The sequence below is a fragment of the Drosophila arizonae genome, chromosome 2, assembly GCF_054131065.1.
Source record: "Drosophila arizonae isolate 15081-1271.41 chromosome 2, UAZ_ARI_1.0, whole genome shotgun sequence".
NCBI classification, from domain to species: domain Eukaryota; kingdom Metazoa; phylum Arthropoda; class Insecta; order Diptera; family Drosophilidae; genus Drosophila; species Drosophila arizonae.
Genome location: NC_142922.1, coordinates 23,947,453 through 23,963,463, shown reverse-complemented (window position 1 = coordinate 23,963,463; position 16,011 = coordinate 23,947,453). Strand labels below are relative to the sequence as shown.

The window sequence follows — 16,011 nt, the reverse complement described above, 5'->3', positions numbered from 1 at the left end:
TATTTAAAATTTGCGAAAGGAATTTCGAATTATTCAGCTACCACTATTATCAGCCCTTACATGCTTTTTGAACCAGCACATGTCAACAGCGCTAAATGAACTAATAGTCACATCTCTAGCATTTGGTATATCAGCTGTTCATCGGCTTAACCTAAAAATACTTTTGTTTTTACTTGTGGCGCTTTTTTTGCAGCTACGTCTCGTATTTCCATAATGACCAACAACGAATCAGAGTCCGCTAGCACGAGTCGAGCAAGCGGCAGTGCTTCAACATCTGCCAACAAAGTGGAAATTACAGAGAAAGTGCGAGTTCTTTGCCTGCACGGATACCGACAAGATGGTCGGTGCCTTGAATATAATTTTTAATTAAAGCTAATTTGATTTTCCAATTAAAGCGGACTCATTTAAAAATAAACTTGGCTCCTTTCGCAAATTCGCTGGTAAATACGCTGAGTTTGTGTTTATCTCTGCCCCTCACGTAGCAGCGCCCCTGGACCCATCGGCAGAGCCTGTGGAGCAGCAGCGCAGTTGGTGGGCCAACAAAGATGATGGCACATTCAAAGGTACCAACAGAAGTGGTCCGGCATTAGGATTCCAAGAGAGCTTACGCTACGTCGAAGATGTATGGAAGACACAGGGACCCTTTCAAGGACTTTTAGGTTTCTCGCAAGGTGCCTGCTTTGTGGGACTCATATGTGGACTAGCCAAAAAGAAATGTAAGTACATCGATATCACATTGCAGGACTAATTACACATTTTATACACTTCCCCAAAAGTGACCTCCATTCGACCTGAGTTCGCTGTCCTCAGCTCTGGCTTCATTTCTGGTAGCCTGGTGCATATGAGCGCCTATGAAGAGCGCATCACAATCCCTACATTGCACATTTATGGCTTGACAGACGAAATCATTCCCAAAGAGATGAGCGAATCACTAGCAGCTCACTTCAGGAATGTGGAAGTGCTTGAGCATAGCGGCGGCCATTATTTCCCAGCAACGGCACAGCAGAAACAGACGTACATCAACTTCTTCCAGGACAGGTTGCAAGAGTACTTGGAGCACTTGGAACTGCAGCAGAGCAGCAACGCCTCGTTTATCGATAGCGCCGAGGAGGACGATGGAGCGGCGACGGATGCCAACGATGCAGAAGTGGCCGCTGTGACGGCGGCCGCCGGTTCGGGAATGGATGATAGTGATTAGTAATGTAGATTTTTTCTTTTTAATAATAATTAAATCTTATTATTACAATAATAATAATAATCATAATTTGATTATAAATTATAATAAATTTAAATCCCAATATTTTAAATATTCACCATTTGCTCAATTATCAATTGTTATAAGCTATTTCAATTGTGACTTTCATTTCATAAGTTTTCATTTAAATTTTGTGTAGTATCTATTTTTTCCTCTTAGACAAATTCGTACAAATTCCATAAGAAACAAACAAATAGGTAATATATAAAAAAAATAATAATAATAAGATTAACAAATCCCATTTCAAATTATAATTTTGAATCATATTGTTTAAATTGTTCCTTGCTATATAACCGACGAAAAAATGCATACATAATTAGCTATTGTTGCTGTTTTCTTATTTTTGTTGCTGTTGCTTTAGTTGTGTAGTTGTTGTTGTGTGACCAGGCAGAGAAGAAACTGTAGCACAATTCGAAACATTTAGCATTGCATCGAGAGAGTTTTTTGTTGACTGTGTAGTGTGGGACAAGCGAGTGATAGTAAATTTGACTCTCAGCATTTATAGTTTTGCTTTGCATGCGACAGCAGCAGTAGCAGCAGCAGCGGCGATGTCCAAGTGGGTAACTGCTCTTTCTGATGGTTTTATTTTGGGGCTTTAAGTGTTGTTGCTGTTGTTGTTGTTGTTCTTGATGTTGCTGTTACTGTTGCTGTTGATTTTATGCCACTTGCTCCTGTCCATTTGAGGCCTCTTGATTTTTCATCACTTCTGGTAAGTCGGGCGGGGCTGAATAGGGCGTGATTTCCAGCGATTCGAAGTCGCCCGCCTCGTTCCTGCAAGCAAAATACATTAGTAAAATGTCAACTCAATAACAAATGCGACACACGTGTGGAACTATGCGAGTCGGCCGATAACATATGTACAATGTTCTAGAGTTGAGTCCAGGTCGTGCTTTATTGTAGAGCACGAAAACTCTTGACCCTTTAACCCGAATGACCAATTTGCAATCAAACGCAGGAATAAATAATTGCTTAAGAGCTACAGCAACAACAAAATTCGTAACAAAAAAATTTTTTTGTTTTGTTTTGAAAATAAAGAAAAAAAAATCGCGAGTCAGTATCATTAAAACATCGTTTAATATTAGATTTTAAGCAAACAAGAAAAATGTTTTTGTTATGAAAAAATAATTTACACGCGCTCATCTCTAACATGTACAAATAATAATAAAATATTAGCGGCTTATCAGCGTGACTCAAAGGGCGGCTTTCATAACACGAACTGTGAATGAGCGAAAGGGAAGCAAGCATAACTCACCTGCATGTTAGGCCCAACTGCGCTGGGGCTTGGGCCTTTGCCGTTGATACCGTAACGCCATAGTCCTGCAACGTTTGATCATCCTCCATGACATCGTTGTCCTGATTGTATAACCGCTGATCGCTGGGTAACACTTTCAAAATGCCTGCCGATGATTATAAAATTACTTAATAATCAAAAATGTGCTCTATAAATAGGAATAACACTTAAACACACGACACACGCACACGCATACACAAACACCCGCAAACATGCACACATACACAAACACACACACAGAAGCGCGAATACGCTACGCATAAATATTTAGATATATTGCTATACTTGCCTTCGATCATGCGTTTCAGTTCAATAACTGATGTGTTTTCCTTAGCATCCGTAAAGATGGTTGTCTTATGCCTTCTGATCATGAGGAACACGTCCTATAAGAAAGAAATCAGAATGTTACGGTCAAAGTTCATAGCAACACCAGAAGCAGCGGCGCTGACTACGGTGATGGCGATGTTGCGCGGCTTTTGCTTATTCATCGTACACATGTCCCTTGCCAGTGTGGGTGCGTGTGCGTGTGCTTATATGCATATGTAAGTGCATTAGTGCATTGCATTCAGCGTCAACATATCCTTCAGATCGACATCGATGGCCGGCGAGGCGTGCTTACCATAATTGAAAATTTGTTGTTTGATGCCTTTTGCCGACTACTGCTAAGTGACCTGAAGGTTGTGCTACAATTTGTTATTGTCGTTGCCTACTACGGCTGCTTCTGATGCTGGCGTGGGCGGGCGGAGGGCGCTTCCTTTGGCGGTCGTCGAGTCGTTCGATCGTTTCTGCTTACACCATCAGCCAGTGCACGCTGGTTGTGCTAGCTTCGGTGCGTTAGTAGTGCGACTGTGGTGATGGCGACGTGTGGAAGTGTTTGGGCGTTCAACAGCCTAGTCGATTGCCTGCACTTGTAAGTTTTCGTTGGATTTTACGATTTTTAATGTAAATTTTTTTTTTTTTTTTTTGGCGAAGCAAGACCGAATGCCAGCCCTGCCAACTTAACATATGTAAGTTGGCAGCTCTTGATTTTTTGGTGCGTCAGAAATTATGTTACTTAGCAGTCTGTTAATACTCTGTGATTTTACACCATACAATAATGTACTAATTAATCCCTAGCGCACAAGTGTCACTTTACGCCTGGTCTAAGATCTGCCACGAAATGGTTTTGCTTGACAATGCTAATGTAAATAAATACATTAATCGTGGAATCCCAAAATAATATATCATCTAATTACAGTTTATACTGCGCCTGGAAAAAATTGCCAATGAAGCGAGAAAGGATGCTTCCTTCACGATGACATTCAAACGCTGTAAGTAACCAGGCTGTCCGCATGCGACTTCTCTAATCAATATGCGCTCCCATTTCCAATATTAGACGATGGGCATGATAGACCTGTACCTCGTGAAGGAAGGAAACCACTGCCGAAACCCGAAACGTATATGTGCTTAATGCGTGCCCAATTCAAATCCAAAAAGGTAAATACAATTTTATATTTCAATATATTTATATATCAGAATAAAAGATTTCTTTTTAGATTTCCACAGTAGTTCGCCAGGAAGATGTTCCCACAATGATGGCGATGTACTCACAATTTATGAAAAGTAAAATGGATGGACTTAAGCGCGTTAAGAAAGTGAAAGCCAAGGCTAAGGCAGCTAAGGCATAATACACGCTCGGTAGCTGCGTTATAATTAGTTAAAGCTCTTAGATATTTACCAATAACCAACGTTCCCTTGTAAATTAAAATTTTTACGGCACTTCTGTATTTATGTTATTGACATCAATCATATCCTTTTGGACGCACAAGTCGAGCAAATATTTTGGTAATTTGTCTAGTCTTAATCCATACAAGTATTTTGGCCTTAATAACTTTACTAGCGTATAGATATACTCTCTTTGAGCTTGTGCTTCATTCTCCTCGGACGCATAACACGAGTCATCAAAATACAGGACATCTATTCCAATGCCAAGTGCACGGTGAAAAGATGCACCAGCTTTTGGTATAAAGTCCAAATAGCCGCTCAAATTGTCAGCTATTAGTGATCTAATGTAGTCATCTAAAAAAATGCCTGCTATTATATCATCTAAAAATCCGAGTCACTTACTTTTTAAGTAATAAAAGGTAGCACTTCCACTATCTTCGTTTTGTCCTGCTGGTATCAAAGTCAAACTGATTTTGGATTCATCATATTTGATATTCGTTTCTTCGTTGGGCCTTAAAACTGTATATACAGGATTTTGACAGGTTTTGGATAACACACCTTGGAAACGAGCTACATCATCTGCTGAGCCAATAATGCGTCCACACCAATTTGAAGGAACTATGTGATCCTGGAACGCCGCCGACGTTAACAGCATTGGTCCATTATGCTAGTTTGTTATAAATGTATTTTTTTTTAAATATAAAAATAGGTTCAAGGATTTTTCTTACTTGTTCATAAGGGCCATATGTCTTTTTAGAATCCAATATTAATGGTTGTCCAAGATCATTTAAAAACATCTTTAAGCGTAGAAAAGAACACAAACAAATTCCGGAACTAGTTTCAGCATTACATGCCAAATTTCTCTTAGGAAGTGTTCTGTTAATATAACATTTTCTGTTAATTTATATGCCTCAATTATTTTTAGAGCATATTGCGTTAGCCTACGCATTTTTGCGCAATTTCAATTTAGAATTGATGTAGGCTAGAATTTGTTTAATCTATTTAAAATTTTAATACCCATTTAAGAACAATAATTTAGATATAATTATATTTGTATATGTACACATATGTATTTAATTGTAAGTCATCCTATTTAGACTCTTATTTTTGATCGGCACTAACCGTGTACTTTTAGCAGCGTTACACATTGACCAGTTTTTCTTCTTTTTTGTTTGTTTGTTTTTAACATACAAATATACTGTTAGTTCTATCACAATGAATAATATATTTTGTGTGTTCTGTTTTGTGTATGTATGTATGTGCTGTGCCTTTGTCATCCAGATTCGAGAGATAGGTATCCTTACGTTCTTATGTTAACAAACATGATATTATATGCTAGCAATACAAAACAGATCTGCAGCATAAGTTAGTTACCTTCTGCCTCCCTTTGTTATTATTATTTTTTTTTTTTTAGAACAAAGACAGTCTTAATATTTTATGAGAGTTTCAATTGCGTTCATAAAGTTGCTCCATTTGCTATCGAATATTGCAAGTCATTTGGCAATTAATGAGCTAGTGTGCGTTAATGGCGACGAATAGGATCAGGATTTGTGGACAGACTGTTTTAGGAGGACGCGCAAATGACTACAAAAATATGAAACGCACCCATTGCAAAGAAATCCAAATTATAAACTATGTTGAATATTTAAATTAAATTGATTAAATAATAACAATAAAGCAATTACGTTTGCCTTTAGTTAAAAGTATTATAGCGCAAATTGCTGTCAACGTCGCCAACATTTCCGCCAAAGCTACCGGGGTTAGACGGTTGTTCGGCCATGAGATCCGTGCTTGACTGCGAATACCTACGCCACCGGGGCCATGGCCACGCATCGCGTATGCTGTCGATCAAACGCTGCTGGAATGTCTTGTATTCCATATCCACTGACTGGGTATCACCAAAATTGAAATCAGCCACTTCCACCGTAAAGCTGAGACCACAGAAAGGAAAAGTTATTTGTTGGGCTTGTTTTTAGGATTTATACTACTTACCGATTTCGACTTTGCATATAATAGGCGACACCAAAAATGACCAAACAAACGGCCACAAGGGTGCAGGCAATGGGCACCACGACAACGGATAGCTGCGACTGTCGCTTTGCTGTTGGATAAGTAAAAACACATTAATCAAATCGATCAAATTATAAGTAGCTTCGGGGTTATTTTACCAACCTTCATAGATGTTAACGGTAACTTGATTTAGAGTTGCCGAGACCTCATTGCGGATGAAAAACAGAATCGTCTTGCTGTCAGCAAAATAACGAGCGAAGTTAAAATCACACTTATCGAAACTGTCATAGCTGCTGCACGTCTCGTTGCCCGTAGCATTGTATGGCGCTAAAAACAAAAGTGCCTCAGTTAATAATCATTTTCAAAAATACATTTAATATCAGTCAAATAATTTAAGACCAAGAAAACTCAATGCTAAAGATGATATATAACATCTTTTAATATATTCTATGCTATACTAAAGATGACACCCAATCTAGGCAAGTTCCCATCAAATTATACATTGTAGTTCTTAATAAATAATTCTAGTACATTATGCAATATTAATACGTACCATTGTAGTATTGAGTGCACACCTCGTACGGCGGGGAGCCTTTGCAGGTGATTTGTAAATTAATCAGCTCCCAATGCTGCACCCAGTTTTTACCGCTAGTGCTAAAACCAGAGATGGGCGCTGCAACAAATATTATTAAATACATTTTACATGCAATAGCTGAAGCTTATACATACTCTTCGAGACAACTCGCCGGTTAAAGTAACCGTACATCTTGCTCGCATCCTGGGCAACAACTTTGCCGTCTATGCAAGTGTGCGGCGGAGCTGCAACAGGCAGCAGTTTCAGCTTCCGCACACCCAACGGATTGAACAGGGCAACAGATGTAGCTCCGGTGATGTTTTGCTTTTGTAGCTCCTGCTTAACAGCGGCTGCAAGATTTAGACCAAGCAGCTTGGCGTTTGCATGCATCGTTTGGTTAACGTCCCGCTTAGACCGCGAAGGCTTAGTTGTCGTTTCTGGTGTCGTTGATGTTGTTGTCGATGTTGTTGCTGGGGTTGTTGTTGATGTCGTGCTTGGTGTTGTTGATGTTGTGGCTGGTGTTGTAGAAGTGGACGTGGATGTTGTCGTTGTAGTTGTAGTTGCGGGCGTGGTGGTTGTCGTTGTAGTAGTAGTCGTTGTGGTTGTAGTGGTTGTTGTTGTAGATGTTGTTGGCTCTGGCAGAGGATCTGGCGATGCTACCACAAGAGCCTCAATATTATAATATTGATCGGGCACTGAATATATATCTTCAAACTCGAAGACATGTGACATTCCTAGATATGTACAGTTCTTGAACCAGTAAGTATTGATATAGTAATGATTGCTTATCAAAAAGTCCAAGTCCGCTTGCCATAGTTCAATTCTATGTTTAACTAAATCCTGCGTGGATACAAAGTCCTTTATCCGCACCTTATCATTCTGTATAAGTTCCAAACTGCCGCTGAGTGTGTTGACTACACTGATAGTAACTGTGCTTTCGGCAACTGGAAACCAAACTATAAACTTCTCCTCTGATACACTCACTTCTAAACGATGATCTCCCAGATTGCTTATATCGTTAGCATAATTGAAAGTCCAATTGCTGAATGGCTCCGATGTTTCAAATTCCTACATATCAACAAATTCAAATGAAATACGTATTTAATTAGTTAATTGTTAACTAAAATAAAGGGGCGCATCAGCGCCTATTACATTTGCTTTTAATAACAGAGCTGTGACGCAGATTAATCCCGAAAGCCCAGCTGTATGGCTATAGGGGATAACTCAAGTATAAACAGAAATAAATCATTTATCTTTTGTGTGTATTTCTGATTGTGTTAATGCCATACGACAACGATGAACAATGAATGTGTTTTATTTTTTTTTTCTGTATGGAACATTGATAATAATACAAAATATATACAAAAATATTGTTATCTATGAAACTGAATTGTTTAATGAAATATTATCGAATCTATATGTTTAAGCAGTCATGTCAGATCCTACACTTATGTAGGGTATCTAAACGTACCAGGCACGGTTGCCTACAAATCAAGTGATTGTAAAAATGTACACTTTAAATTTGATATCGAGTACATATATACATATTCTATTGAAGCAGTATCTAAAATTAACTTTATTATTATCACCGACCGAGTCTTATACAACGTTTTGAAATGCGTTTTAAATACAAACAATATTTGTAAAAGCCACACAAATTAGCAAAAAGTTGATACGGTGCACATTCACTAATTCCAACTCATGCATTCTTCCCTAACTAATGAATTTGGGACAGACGTAGGGCATGTGCGGTTCATTGCGAAGCAGACCTTACAGTTCCCGTTATGGGTGCATGAAATTAGTCAGCAAATTTCTTTTGAACTCCCGTATGTACATATGCCTCGTCAGCCACCATTCTTGAAGTGGCAAACATCGCTTTCTATTTGTAAAACATGTTTACCTTCGTATGCCCAGCGTTATCCTTCCAGCTGAAGCTATAGGTACCTTTGTTGGCAATATTCCTTCCATCGTATAGAGTAGCGCTTACATTTACCGTGGAGCCGATCAGCGCATGTTGTGGCGCGGTAATAACAACATGTTTACAATAAACTTGAAACAATGAGAATTGTAAAGAATATTTAAAGTTGCACGAGCTCGTATTGATTAGTATTTGGACTCGTTCTTACCTGTATGCAATGAGGCATATAGCACTAGAGTGAACGCTAGCGCCGTATTGCTAATTTTATGCATTTTTGCAACGCAACAACTAAACGTCTGGTATTTCCGACTGCGGTTATTATGAAAAATAGTTTACAATGCACCTGCACTCCCGCCCCAATGAACAAACAAAAAACACTACACACATATACACTCACACACTTCTGAATTGTTTTACGTCTACTCTTCAGTAACTTTTTTATTGTATACAATACGTTGAACACTTTTAATTGCTTTGTAGTTAGAACTATAACTAAATCATCGGCACATCAATTATTCGCAATAATTATTGCGTTTTCGTTTAATTTATAGAACTGCAAGTTAGTGCTGCCCAATCGTTCGGTACAAGCCTGAACGATACACCGAACTAAATGAACAAACGGAACTACTCAGCTAGTTCGCAAGTCGTTCGATACATTAGTTCGTTCATTTGAGTTGAATTTATGGTAAGCAGCCCAGAAAAAAACGGTATTCGTTTACATAGTTTAAAATACTAATATCGTTTATTCGTTAGTTGTAAATAATCATACTTATATGTATGTATGCATATATATGTATGTATGTTGGTGCGTGTATATATTAATATTTGAAGAAAACTTAATAGCATAAATGAAATACAACGAGATGAAAAAGCAATAATTACTTTGGGATACGCAAAACACAAAATACTCGAAGACATTTGCTTATAGCTAATGCTAATGCTGTCCATTTACTTCTTCTTGCTCTTGCCCAGCGTCAGTGTGTGATGTGCTGTGGCCAATTGCTGCTTGCGTCTCTGAAAGTCCAAATAGTCCTCCTCGAGAGCTTTACGAGACTCTTCAAGTTTTCGTTTCTCTTCCGCATGATCCCTCTTCAATTTTTCAAACTTCAAATGCAAGTCCTTCTCACTGTCTTTCAGCTCGGCCTCCTTCTCCTTGACACGCTGCACAAACATCTGGCGCACCTCCTCCTCCTTGGACTGCAGTTCAGCCAGATGATTGGAGCGCTTTGCTTCGAAAGTTTGCTGAAAGGAAACAGGCTTGTTTTCGCTATCGACATCACTAAAGCCCATCTGCTCCAAACGCTTTTGCCGGTACAGCTCATAGTGTCGAGTGTGGGTCTTTTCGCGCATATCTTCCATGTTTGTGCGGATAAGCATCTCTCGCAACTTGACAAAATCGCAATGTGTCTCGTTTTCCACCTGCACTGTGCCCCAGGGATATTGACGAGCACGGATTAGCTTGTTTCCCACCTTTATGAACTCGGTGCTGCCAACGACGGCGAACGGAATGTGCGAATTCATGACGCTATTTGTTTCCGCCACAGTCTCATCGTCAGTGGGAAACTGATAGATATGGACGCCATTGCTGTTGAGTTCCTGTATTATTTTTGCCTTGAAGCGCTGCAGCTCGACCTTGGAGATGGTGTCCGCTTTGGCAATCACCGGTATTATGTTCACCTTGCTGTCTAGCTTCTTCATGCAGACCAGATCCAAGGACTTCAGTCCGTGTCCCGTCGGACATATGAAGTACAGACAAATATGTATGCGACTGTCATGGCACGTCACAAGGGAGCGCTTAATTTTCAGTTCCTCCTGCAAATAATTCTCAAACTGAGCATCAATGTAGTCGACGACAGCCTTAAATGAATCGTCCTTATTGATTTGGTCGCCATATCCAACCGTATCGCAAATCGTCAACTTTAGCCGCACATTGCTCTCCTGCAGCTCATAAGTGTGGGCCTTCAATTTAACGCTAGGCAGCGTATGGGGACTCGGTGTCGATTCGAAACTAGTGTTGAACAGTGTGTCCATCAATGTTGATTTACCCAGACCCGTCTCGCCTAATGGGAAAAGAGACACATGTTACTCATATTGTTCAAAATGTTATTATAAGTGGCTTCAATTGGGCACTAGACACATATTTGTGTCAAACGGTGCTACCATTCTAGCTATTTTATAGCTATGTCTGGCTTTTTTTTAGTGTTATGTGTGTAAGATGTTATGAAAAAGTATTTGGCTATAAATCTATGAGTCAAAGTTGCATATCTCGGCTACACCAAATACATTTTTACAAATTTTCCTAATTCTATTATAATTGTTCTCTTTTATTCTATGATAATTAATAACAGAATAAAAAAATATATTTATGAATTTTATAATGACTGAATCAAATTAAATTATAAAATGAAATCTATAGTAATTTTCATAAAATAAATACACAAAAATAGTTTAGATACATACATATTTAAATCATTAAGTCATTCTAGCATTTTCTTTCATTTTTTGTCAATCTAGCATTTTACGCCCTTCAAATTCTCTCAACACTGATATCAGGGTGAAATTGTAGAAAGCAAATTGAAAATCGATTGCTAAACACTTTGCATATCAATCGGCTGCGGCCTGCTCGCGCCGATTTCAATTGTTTACATACATACCCGCGTACGTTCATGCATACTGTTGAGAAATTATGTGTATATGTATGTTAGTGAGTCATGTATTGCTTGTGTGGCTTAGAATCTGTGTGCAATGCACTCAATACAATTCCACACATTTCTCTTCGTTGATTCACTGCACATACATATATACGCACTTGGGCAATGCCGCATATACACACATACACCCACATCTGTATATACACACCTATACACATGACGTTGAAAACGAATCCATTTTGTACGCTTTTATTAACCAGTTGATCGGGCAAACTGTCAAATCCTACGTGTCCAGACTGCTTCAGAGTGCGAAGATGCACTTCTTTTTTATTTACAAAATCAACTTCAGCCGACATTTTGCAACAATTTACACAAAAAACACGCACACTATAGACCTCGCAAAGGCGTCGCGAGTACGTTTTGTTGATAATTAATTAATCGTTATCGATATACAGTTGGCAGGGACCGTTCATCGTTTATATTTTTAGATAAGTCTGGTAACTCAACACTTTTGACAGTCTTGCAGTGGCAGCACTCAAAATTATTGTTGCTGATGTGTCCAACCTGTCAAAGTTTCTAGCAGAGCGAAAGTTCAGTGCCAAATAGGTTTATTTTAGTGGATTGTTATTATAATGTCGAAAGACATAACTGCCAAGGAGGCGCTTATAAAAGCGGCCTACGCCGACGTTCACAAGTTTGGCAACAATCAGGAGTTTGATAAGGCGGTTAAAGCTGTTAATCGCAGTGAGTATCAAGACATGTGCCAAAGTTTAATCTAATTTTAATCATTCAATTACAATTCTATCTCAGTACTGGGTGTAGCACCTGATGATCAAACTGCACTGCACTGTAAAGTTGTATGCCTGATGCAGTTGTCCAAGTTCGATGAGGCCCATAAGTTCATTGAGAAAAATCGTTTGGCCTCTGTGTTGATTTTTGAGAAGGCGTACTGTGAGTATCGCCTAAATAAGCAGCTACAGGCACTGAAAACCATTGACGATGCTGCAGTGCAGCCTCTGCCAGCGAAGTTGAAAGAATTGCGCACACAAATACTGTATCGTTTGGAACGCTATGAAGATTGCCTGGATGCGTACAAGGAGATCATTAAGAACAGTAGTGATGATTACGAGGATGAACGACGCACTAATCTCAGTGCAGTGGCTGCCAATTTGGCATTGGACAAGGACAAGGACGTTCCAGAAGTACCCGAGGACACCTATGAGCAGTACTTCAATAGCGCTTGCATTCAGGCCAATCGCCAGAGATTCGTTGAAGCCGAGCGCAAATTGCGAACCAGCGAAAAATTGTGTCGGGAGTTTCTGGAAGAGGAGGGTGCTAGTGAGGAGGAGATACTCGAAGAACTGGACGTTATACGTGTTCAGCTCGCCTACTGTCTGCAACAGCAGGGCAAAATTAAGGAAGCCAGCGTTATTTATGCAGAATGCTTACGCCACAAACCGAAGGATGCGGCTTTGGTAGCAGTTGCCAGCAACAATACGGTGGTTATCAACAAGGATCAAAATGTCTTTGACTCAAAAAAGAAAATACGCGCTGCCATGGCTGATGCCTGTGAACCAAAGTTGACCTCACGGCAAAAGCAAACAATAGCTCTGAACAATTGCCTCTTGGCTCTGTATACCAATTCCAGCGATCAAGTGCAACAGTTGACACAGAAATTGACCCAGAGCTATCCGCAAGTGGAGTTCGAGGCTCTGCTCATACGCTGCAGTCAACTGGCCAAGGATAAGAAGCACAAGGAGGCCATCGAGCAGTTGAACAAGTTTGCCAGTGCACACAAGTCGCATGAATTTATCAGCAAATTTGCCATCATACAGTTGCAATTGCTTCAAGTAAGAGACGCGTTTGACACATTCGCAAATTGCATTCTCTTAAAACTGCTTATTTATTATTTATTATTATATTTATTTTAATTTGAAGGGTAATCGTAAGGACGCTATCGAAACTCTACTCTCGTTGGGTGAAGCCAAGTACAAGCCTGGCATTGTCTCGGCGCTGGTGTCTCTTTATTTGGGCACCGACAATAAGCCAGCCGCCTCGGCGCTGCTTAAATCAGCCGTCGAATGGTATAAGCAAAATAATGTGAGCAGCGGCGATTTGTCGGACATGTGGCGGCAGGCGGCAGAGTTCCATTTACGTGGTGGCGCCTCTGAGACGGCGGCCAGTTCATTGGAGGAGCTGCTCAAGCTAAAGCCGAATGATATGAAAGTGCTGGCTCAGCTAGTTATTGCATATGCTCAATTTAACCCTAAGCGTGCGCTCGAGATAAGCCGCAAGTTGCCTAAACTGGAGACATTGACTACGGCTTCCGAAATTGATGCACTCGAGGCGGCCAACTGGGTGATGTCTGCAAAGGCAGCTAAAAAGACGGCCAATGCAAAAGTTGAGCCTTCGCCCAGCACACCCGCAACAGATAAGAAGAAGAGTGGCAATCGCAAGCGCAAAGGTAAACTGCCTAAGAATTACAATGCCGAGGTCGCGCCCGATCCTGAGCGCTGGTTGCCCAAGTATGAGCGCACTGGATTCCGTAAGAAGCGTGGCGGTGCCCGTGCCAAGGATATTATCAAAGGTTCACAGGGCATGGCGTCTGGTGCAGCTGATCAATAGTAAGTTAAATATTTAGCTTGCTCATAGAATTCGTATAAACACCTTTTTCGTTTTTCAGCGACATGTCCAATCGCGCCAATCTAAACAAGAACTCGCCTGCAACGCCCGTTTACCAGGAGCCCACGCCCGGCCCAAGGCAGCAACACCGCAAAGGTGGCCACAAGAAGAAGAAGGGTGGACGGTTCTAAGTCGTAACCAACAGCATGCTTTTAATTTGTATCAATTACATATACACTATCAACGGTCTTGCATTGTCAACTTATAAATAAATAGATTGGCTATTCTTCCCCATCATCGTCCTCGTTATTAATTTTCGCTGGTTCCTCCCGCCTCGTATCATAGGAGTGGAAGTGCAAGGTGCTTAGCCAATCGAGCATGTTGCGCTGCTCTGCCTCCGTTTTGTATATATTCGAGTAGATATACTTTTCTATAAACTGCGTGACTTGCTCCTCTTGCTCCGCCCAAGTCAAGGGCTTATGGATGCCATCATTGCCATAGCGATCATTGTAGCGTTCATAGTGAACGGTGTCCAATACGAGGCCCAAGCCTGGCGCCATGGGCAAGTCCAGGCGCTCCTCGGTTAACGCACGCTCCAGAGTAGCAGTTGTGGTATTGCCACGGACTATAGCAATGGCTAGGCCGACCATTTTTCGGATTTGATGCAACATAAAGCTTTGTCCCTTTACTTTCAACGTAACAAACTCAATGGATTGCGGACTTAGGAATGGTGCACTGCATGTAAAGGACATAATGAAACGCTTTGCCGATGGATCTAAAAAGTTCCTATGTATAAATTATGTAAATATTAATGCACAGTAACTACAAAGGATTGCTTTACTTTTTGCTGGTAAAGTTGTGAAAGTTTTTCGTGCCCTCATAGAGTTTTAGTGTCGCGCTGACCTTCTCCTGGCGCTCGATTGGTATGCGATAAGTTTCCTGATCATGCTGATCATCGAAAGCAGCAAATGCTATGGTTGGCAGTGTGTATGTGTAGGTGCGTGCGTTACACTGATCCTTGGCATTAAAACCTTTTGTCACGCGCTCCACACCAAAGAGACGAATCTGTTCTGGTAAATCTTTATTGAATGCCTCTAGGTCCAGTTCTTCGGCTGCAAGGAAATTGCTATTATAATAGGCCTAATCAGAATAGTTGAATTACTTACGCAACTTGACGGAGCACACCTGTCGAGCGGCCGAGACACCCTTATCGGTACGTGCGGCCCGCTGAAAGCAAGCTATTTGCACCTGTTCAAAGGAGTCTTCTGTTATCCATTTGTGCTTAAGCATTGCCTTGAAAAGCTCCTCCTCAATAGTCTGCATACCCGGATTTCGTTGCATGCCATAGTAGTTGGCACCGCAGTAGCTTAATAGTATAGCCCTCTTCTTTCGCTTAATGCGATCTGCGGGATCGAATGGAGCGCGCTTCTTTCCGTTTGCATCATCTTCCTCATCTTGTGCCTTCCAGTCCACCCACTTCTTTCGCTTCAGAGTTCGTTTCAAGCGATTAACTTCCTTTACAGATTCGTCCTCAGCTTCTTTGGCGACCTTTTTTGCCTCCCGTTCCTGTTCTAGCTTGTCGAGTGCTTCAGCCATAGCAATCGCGAAGGATTTTTTACGCGAATACAAATTATGCCGGCTTATTTCAGCTTGCAACAATTTTCTTAGGCTAACTGCAGGACAAAAGCAGATATTTGTTACTGTGTTTTATAAAATTGCAATACAAAATTCACCTGCCTTAGTGTAGCTGCCCAATATGTGGTTAAACATTTATTCAATTTGAAAAATTAAAATACCAACAAGCACAACCTCACACGTGTGCCGTTCTTGGTAATAAAACACAGCTGCTGCATGATAGTCGAAGTGCTACAGCCCTAACGTTATTATAAAACAAGCTGTTAAGCATATCAATTACGAAATATATCAAATAAAATATTATTAAAAATTAGCTCAGCTTATATGCATCTTTTAAATATACATTTTTCA

At 40.4% G+C, this 16,011-nt stretch overlaps 8 protein-coding genes across 9 annotated transcripts; 3 read left to right on the top strand and 5 right to left on the bottom strand.

Moving 5' to 3' along the window:
• Positions 1-205: 205 nt before the first annotated feature.
• Positions 206-1,307, top strand: LOC108621558 (esterase GA18864). The gene is made up of 3 exons (XM_018018959.2): positions 206-340; positions 396-716; positions 777-1,307. Exons 1-3 carry the CDS (start codon positions 214-216, stop codon positions 1,196-1,198), a joined length of 870 nt encoding a protein of 289 aa, XP_017874448.1. The 5' UTR covers positions 206-213; the 3' UTR covers positions 1,199-1,307.
• On the bottom strand, positions 1,199-3,542 carry EloB (transcription elongation factor elongin B). The gene is made up of 4 exons (XM_018018961.2): positions 3,166-3,542; positions 2,836-2,929; positions 2,508-2,652; positions 1,199-2,026 (listed from the first exon to the last, which is right to left on the bottom strand). Exons 1-4 carry the CDS (start codon positions 3,166-3,168, stop codon positions 1,912-1,914), a joined length of 357 nt encoding a protein of 118 aa, XP_017874450.1. The 5' UTR covers positions 3,169-3,542; the 3' UTR covers positions 1,199-1,911.
• Positions 3,543-3,662: 120 nt separating this feature from the next.
• Srp14 (signal recognition particle 14) lies at positions 3,663-4,312 on the top strand. Its single transcript, XM_018018963.2, has 4 exons — positions 3,663-3,729; positions 3,784-3,856; positions 3,922-4,022; positions 4,082-4,312. The coding sequence occupies exons 1-4, from the start codon at positions 3,706-3,708 to the stop codon at positions 4,211-4,213; spliced, it is 330 nt and encodes a 109-aa protein (XP_017874452.1). The 5' UTR covers positions 3,663-3,705; the 3' UTR covers positions 4,214-4,312.
• On the bottom strand, positions 4,028-5,193 carry LOC108621559 (uncharacterized). Its single transcript, XM_018018960.2, has 3 exons — positions 4,979-5,193; positions 4,653-4,917; positions 4,028-4,604 (listed from the first exon to the last, which is right to left on the bottom strand). Exons 1-3 carry the CDS (start codon positions 5,045-5,047, stop codon positions 4,297-4,299), a joined length of 642 nt encoding a protein of 213 aa, XP_017874449.1. The 5' UTR covers positions 5,048-5,193; the 3' UTR covers positions 4,028-4,296.
• A 690-nt stretch (positions 5,194-5,883) lies between these two features.
• On the bottom strand, positions 5,884-9,365 carry LOC108621554 (uncharacterized). The gene is made up of 7 exons (XM_018018956.2): positions 8,961-9,365; positions 8,735-8,883; positions 6,990-7,902; positions 6,814-6,933; positions 6,423-6,587; positions 6,243-6,351; positions 5,884-6,181 (listed from the first exon to the last, which is right to left on the bottom strand). The coding sequence occupies exons 1-7, from the start codon at positions 9,022-9,024 to the stop codon at positions 5,944-5,946; spliced, it is 1,758 nt and encodes a 585-aa protein (XP_017874445.1). The 5' UTR covers positions 9,025-9,365; the 3' UTR covers positions 5,884-5,943.
• Positions 9,366-9,466: 101 nt separating this feature from the next.
• Positions 9,467-11,848, bottom strand: Septin2 (septin 2). Its single transcript, XM_018018958.2, has 2 exons — positions 11,612-11,848; positions 9,467-10,812 (listed from the first exon to the last, which is right to left on the bottom strand). Exons 1-2 carry the CDS (start codon positions 11,757-11,759, stop codon positions 9,701-9,703), a joined length of 1,260 nt encoding a protein of 419 aa, XP_017874447.1. The 5' UTR covers positions 11,760-11,848; the 3' UTR covers positions 9,467-9,700.
• A 49-nt stretch (positions 11,849-11,897) lies between these two features.
• Srp72 (signal recognition particle 72) lies at positions 11,898-14,322 on the top strand. The gene is made up of 4 exons (XM_018018955.2): positions 11,898-12,147; positions 12,214-13,253; positions 13,342-14,027; positions 14,087-14,322. Exons 1-4 carry the CDS (start codon positions 12,036-12,038, stop codon positions 14,214-14,216), a joined length of 1,968 nt encoding a protein of 655 aa, XP_017874444.1. The 5' UTR covers positions 11,898-12,035; the 3' UTR covers positions 14,217-14,322.
• Pus1 (Pseudouridine synthase 1) lies at positions 14,211-15,916 on the bottom strand. Of its 2 annotated transcripts, none has more exons than XM_018018957.2 (4): positions 15,759-15,916; positions 15,192-15,698; positions 14,867-15,137; positions 14,211-14,811 (listed from the first exon to the last, which is right to left on the bottom strand). In XM_018018957.2, the coding sequence occupies exons 1-4, from the start codon at positions 15,793-15,795 to the stop codon at positions 14,307-14,309; spliced, it is 1,320 nt and encodes a 439-aa protein (XP_017874446.1). In that variant the 5' UTR covers positions 15,796-15,916; the 3' UTR covers positions 14,211-14,306. The 2 variants fall into 2 exon arrangements, with proteins under 2 accessions (XP_017874446.1, XP_089332394.1); XM_089476268.1 differs by having other exon boundaries at positions 15,192-15,694; positions 15,759-15,912.
• Between the last annotated feature and the right edge of the window lie 95 nt (positions 15,917-16,011).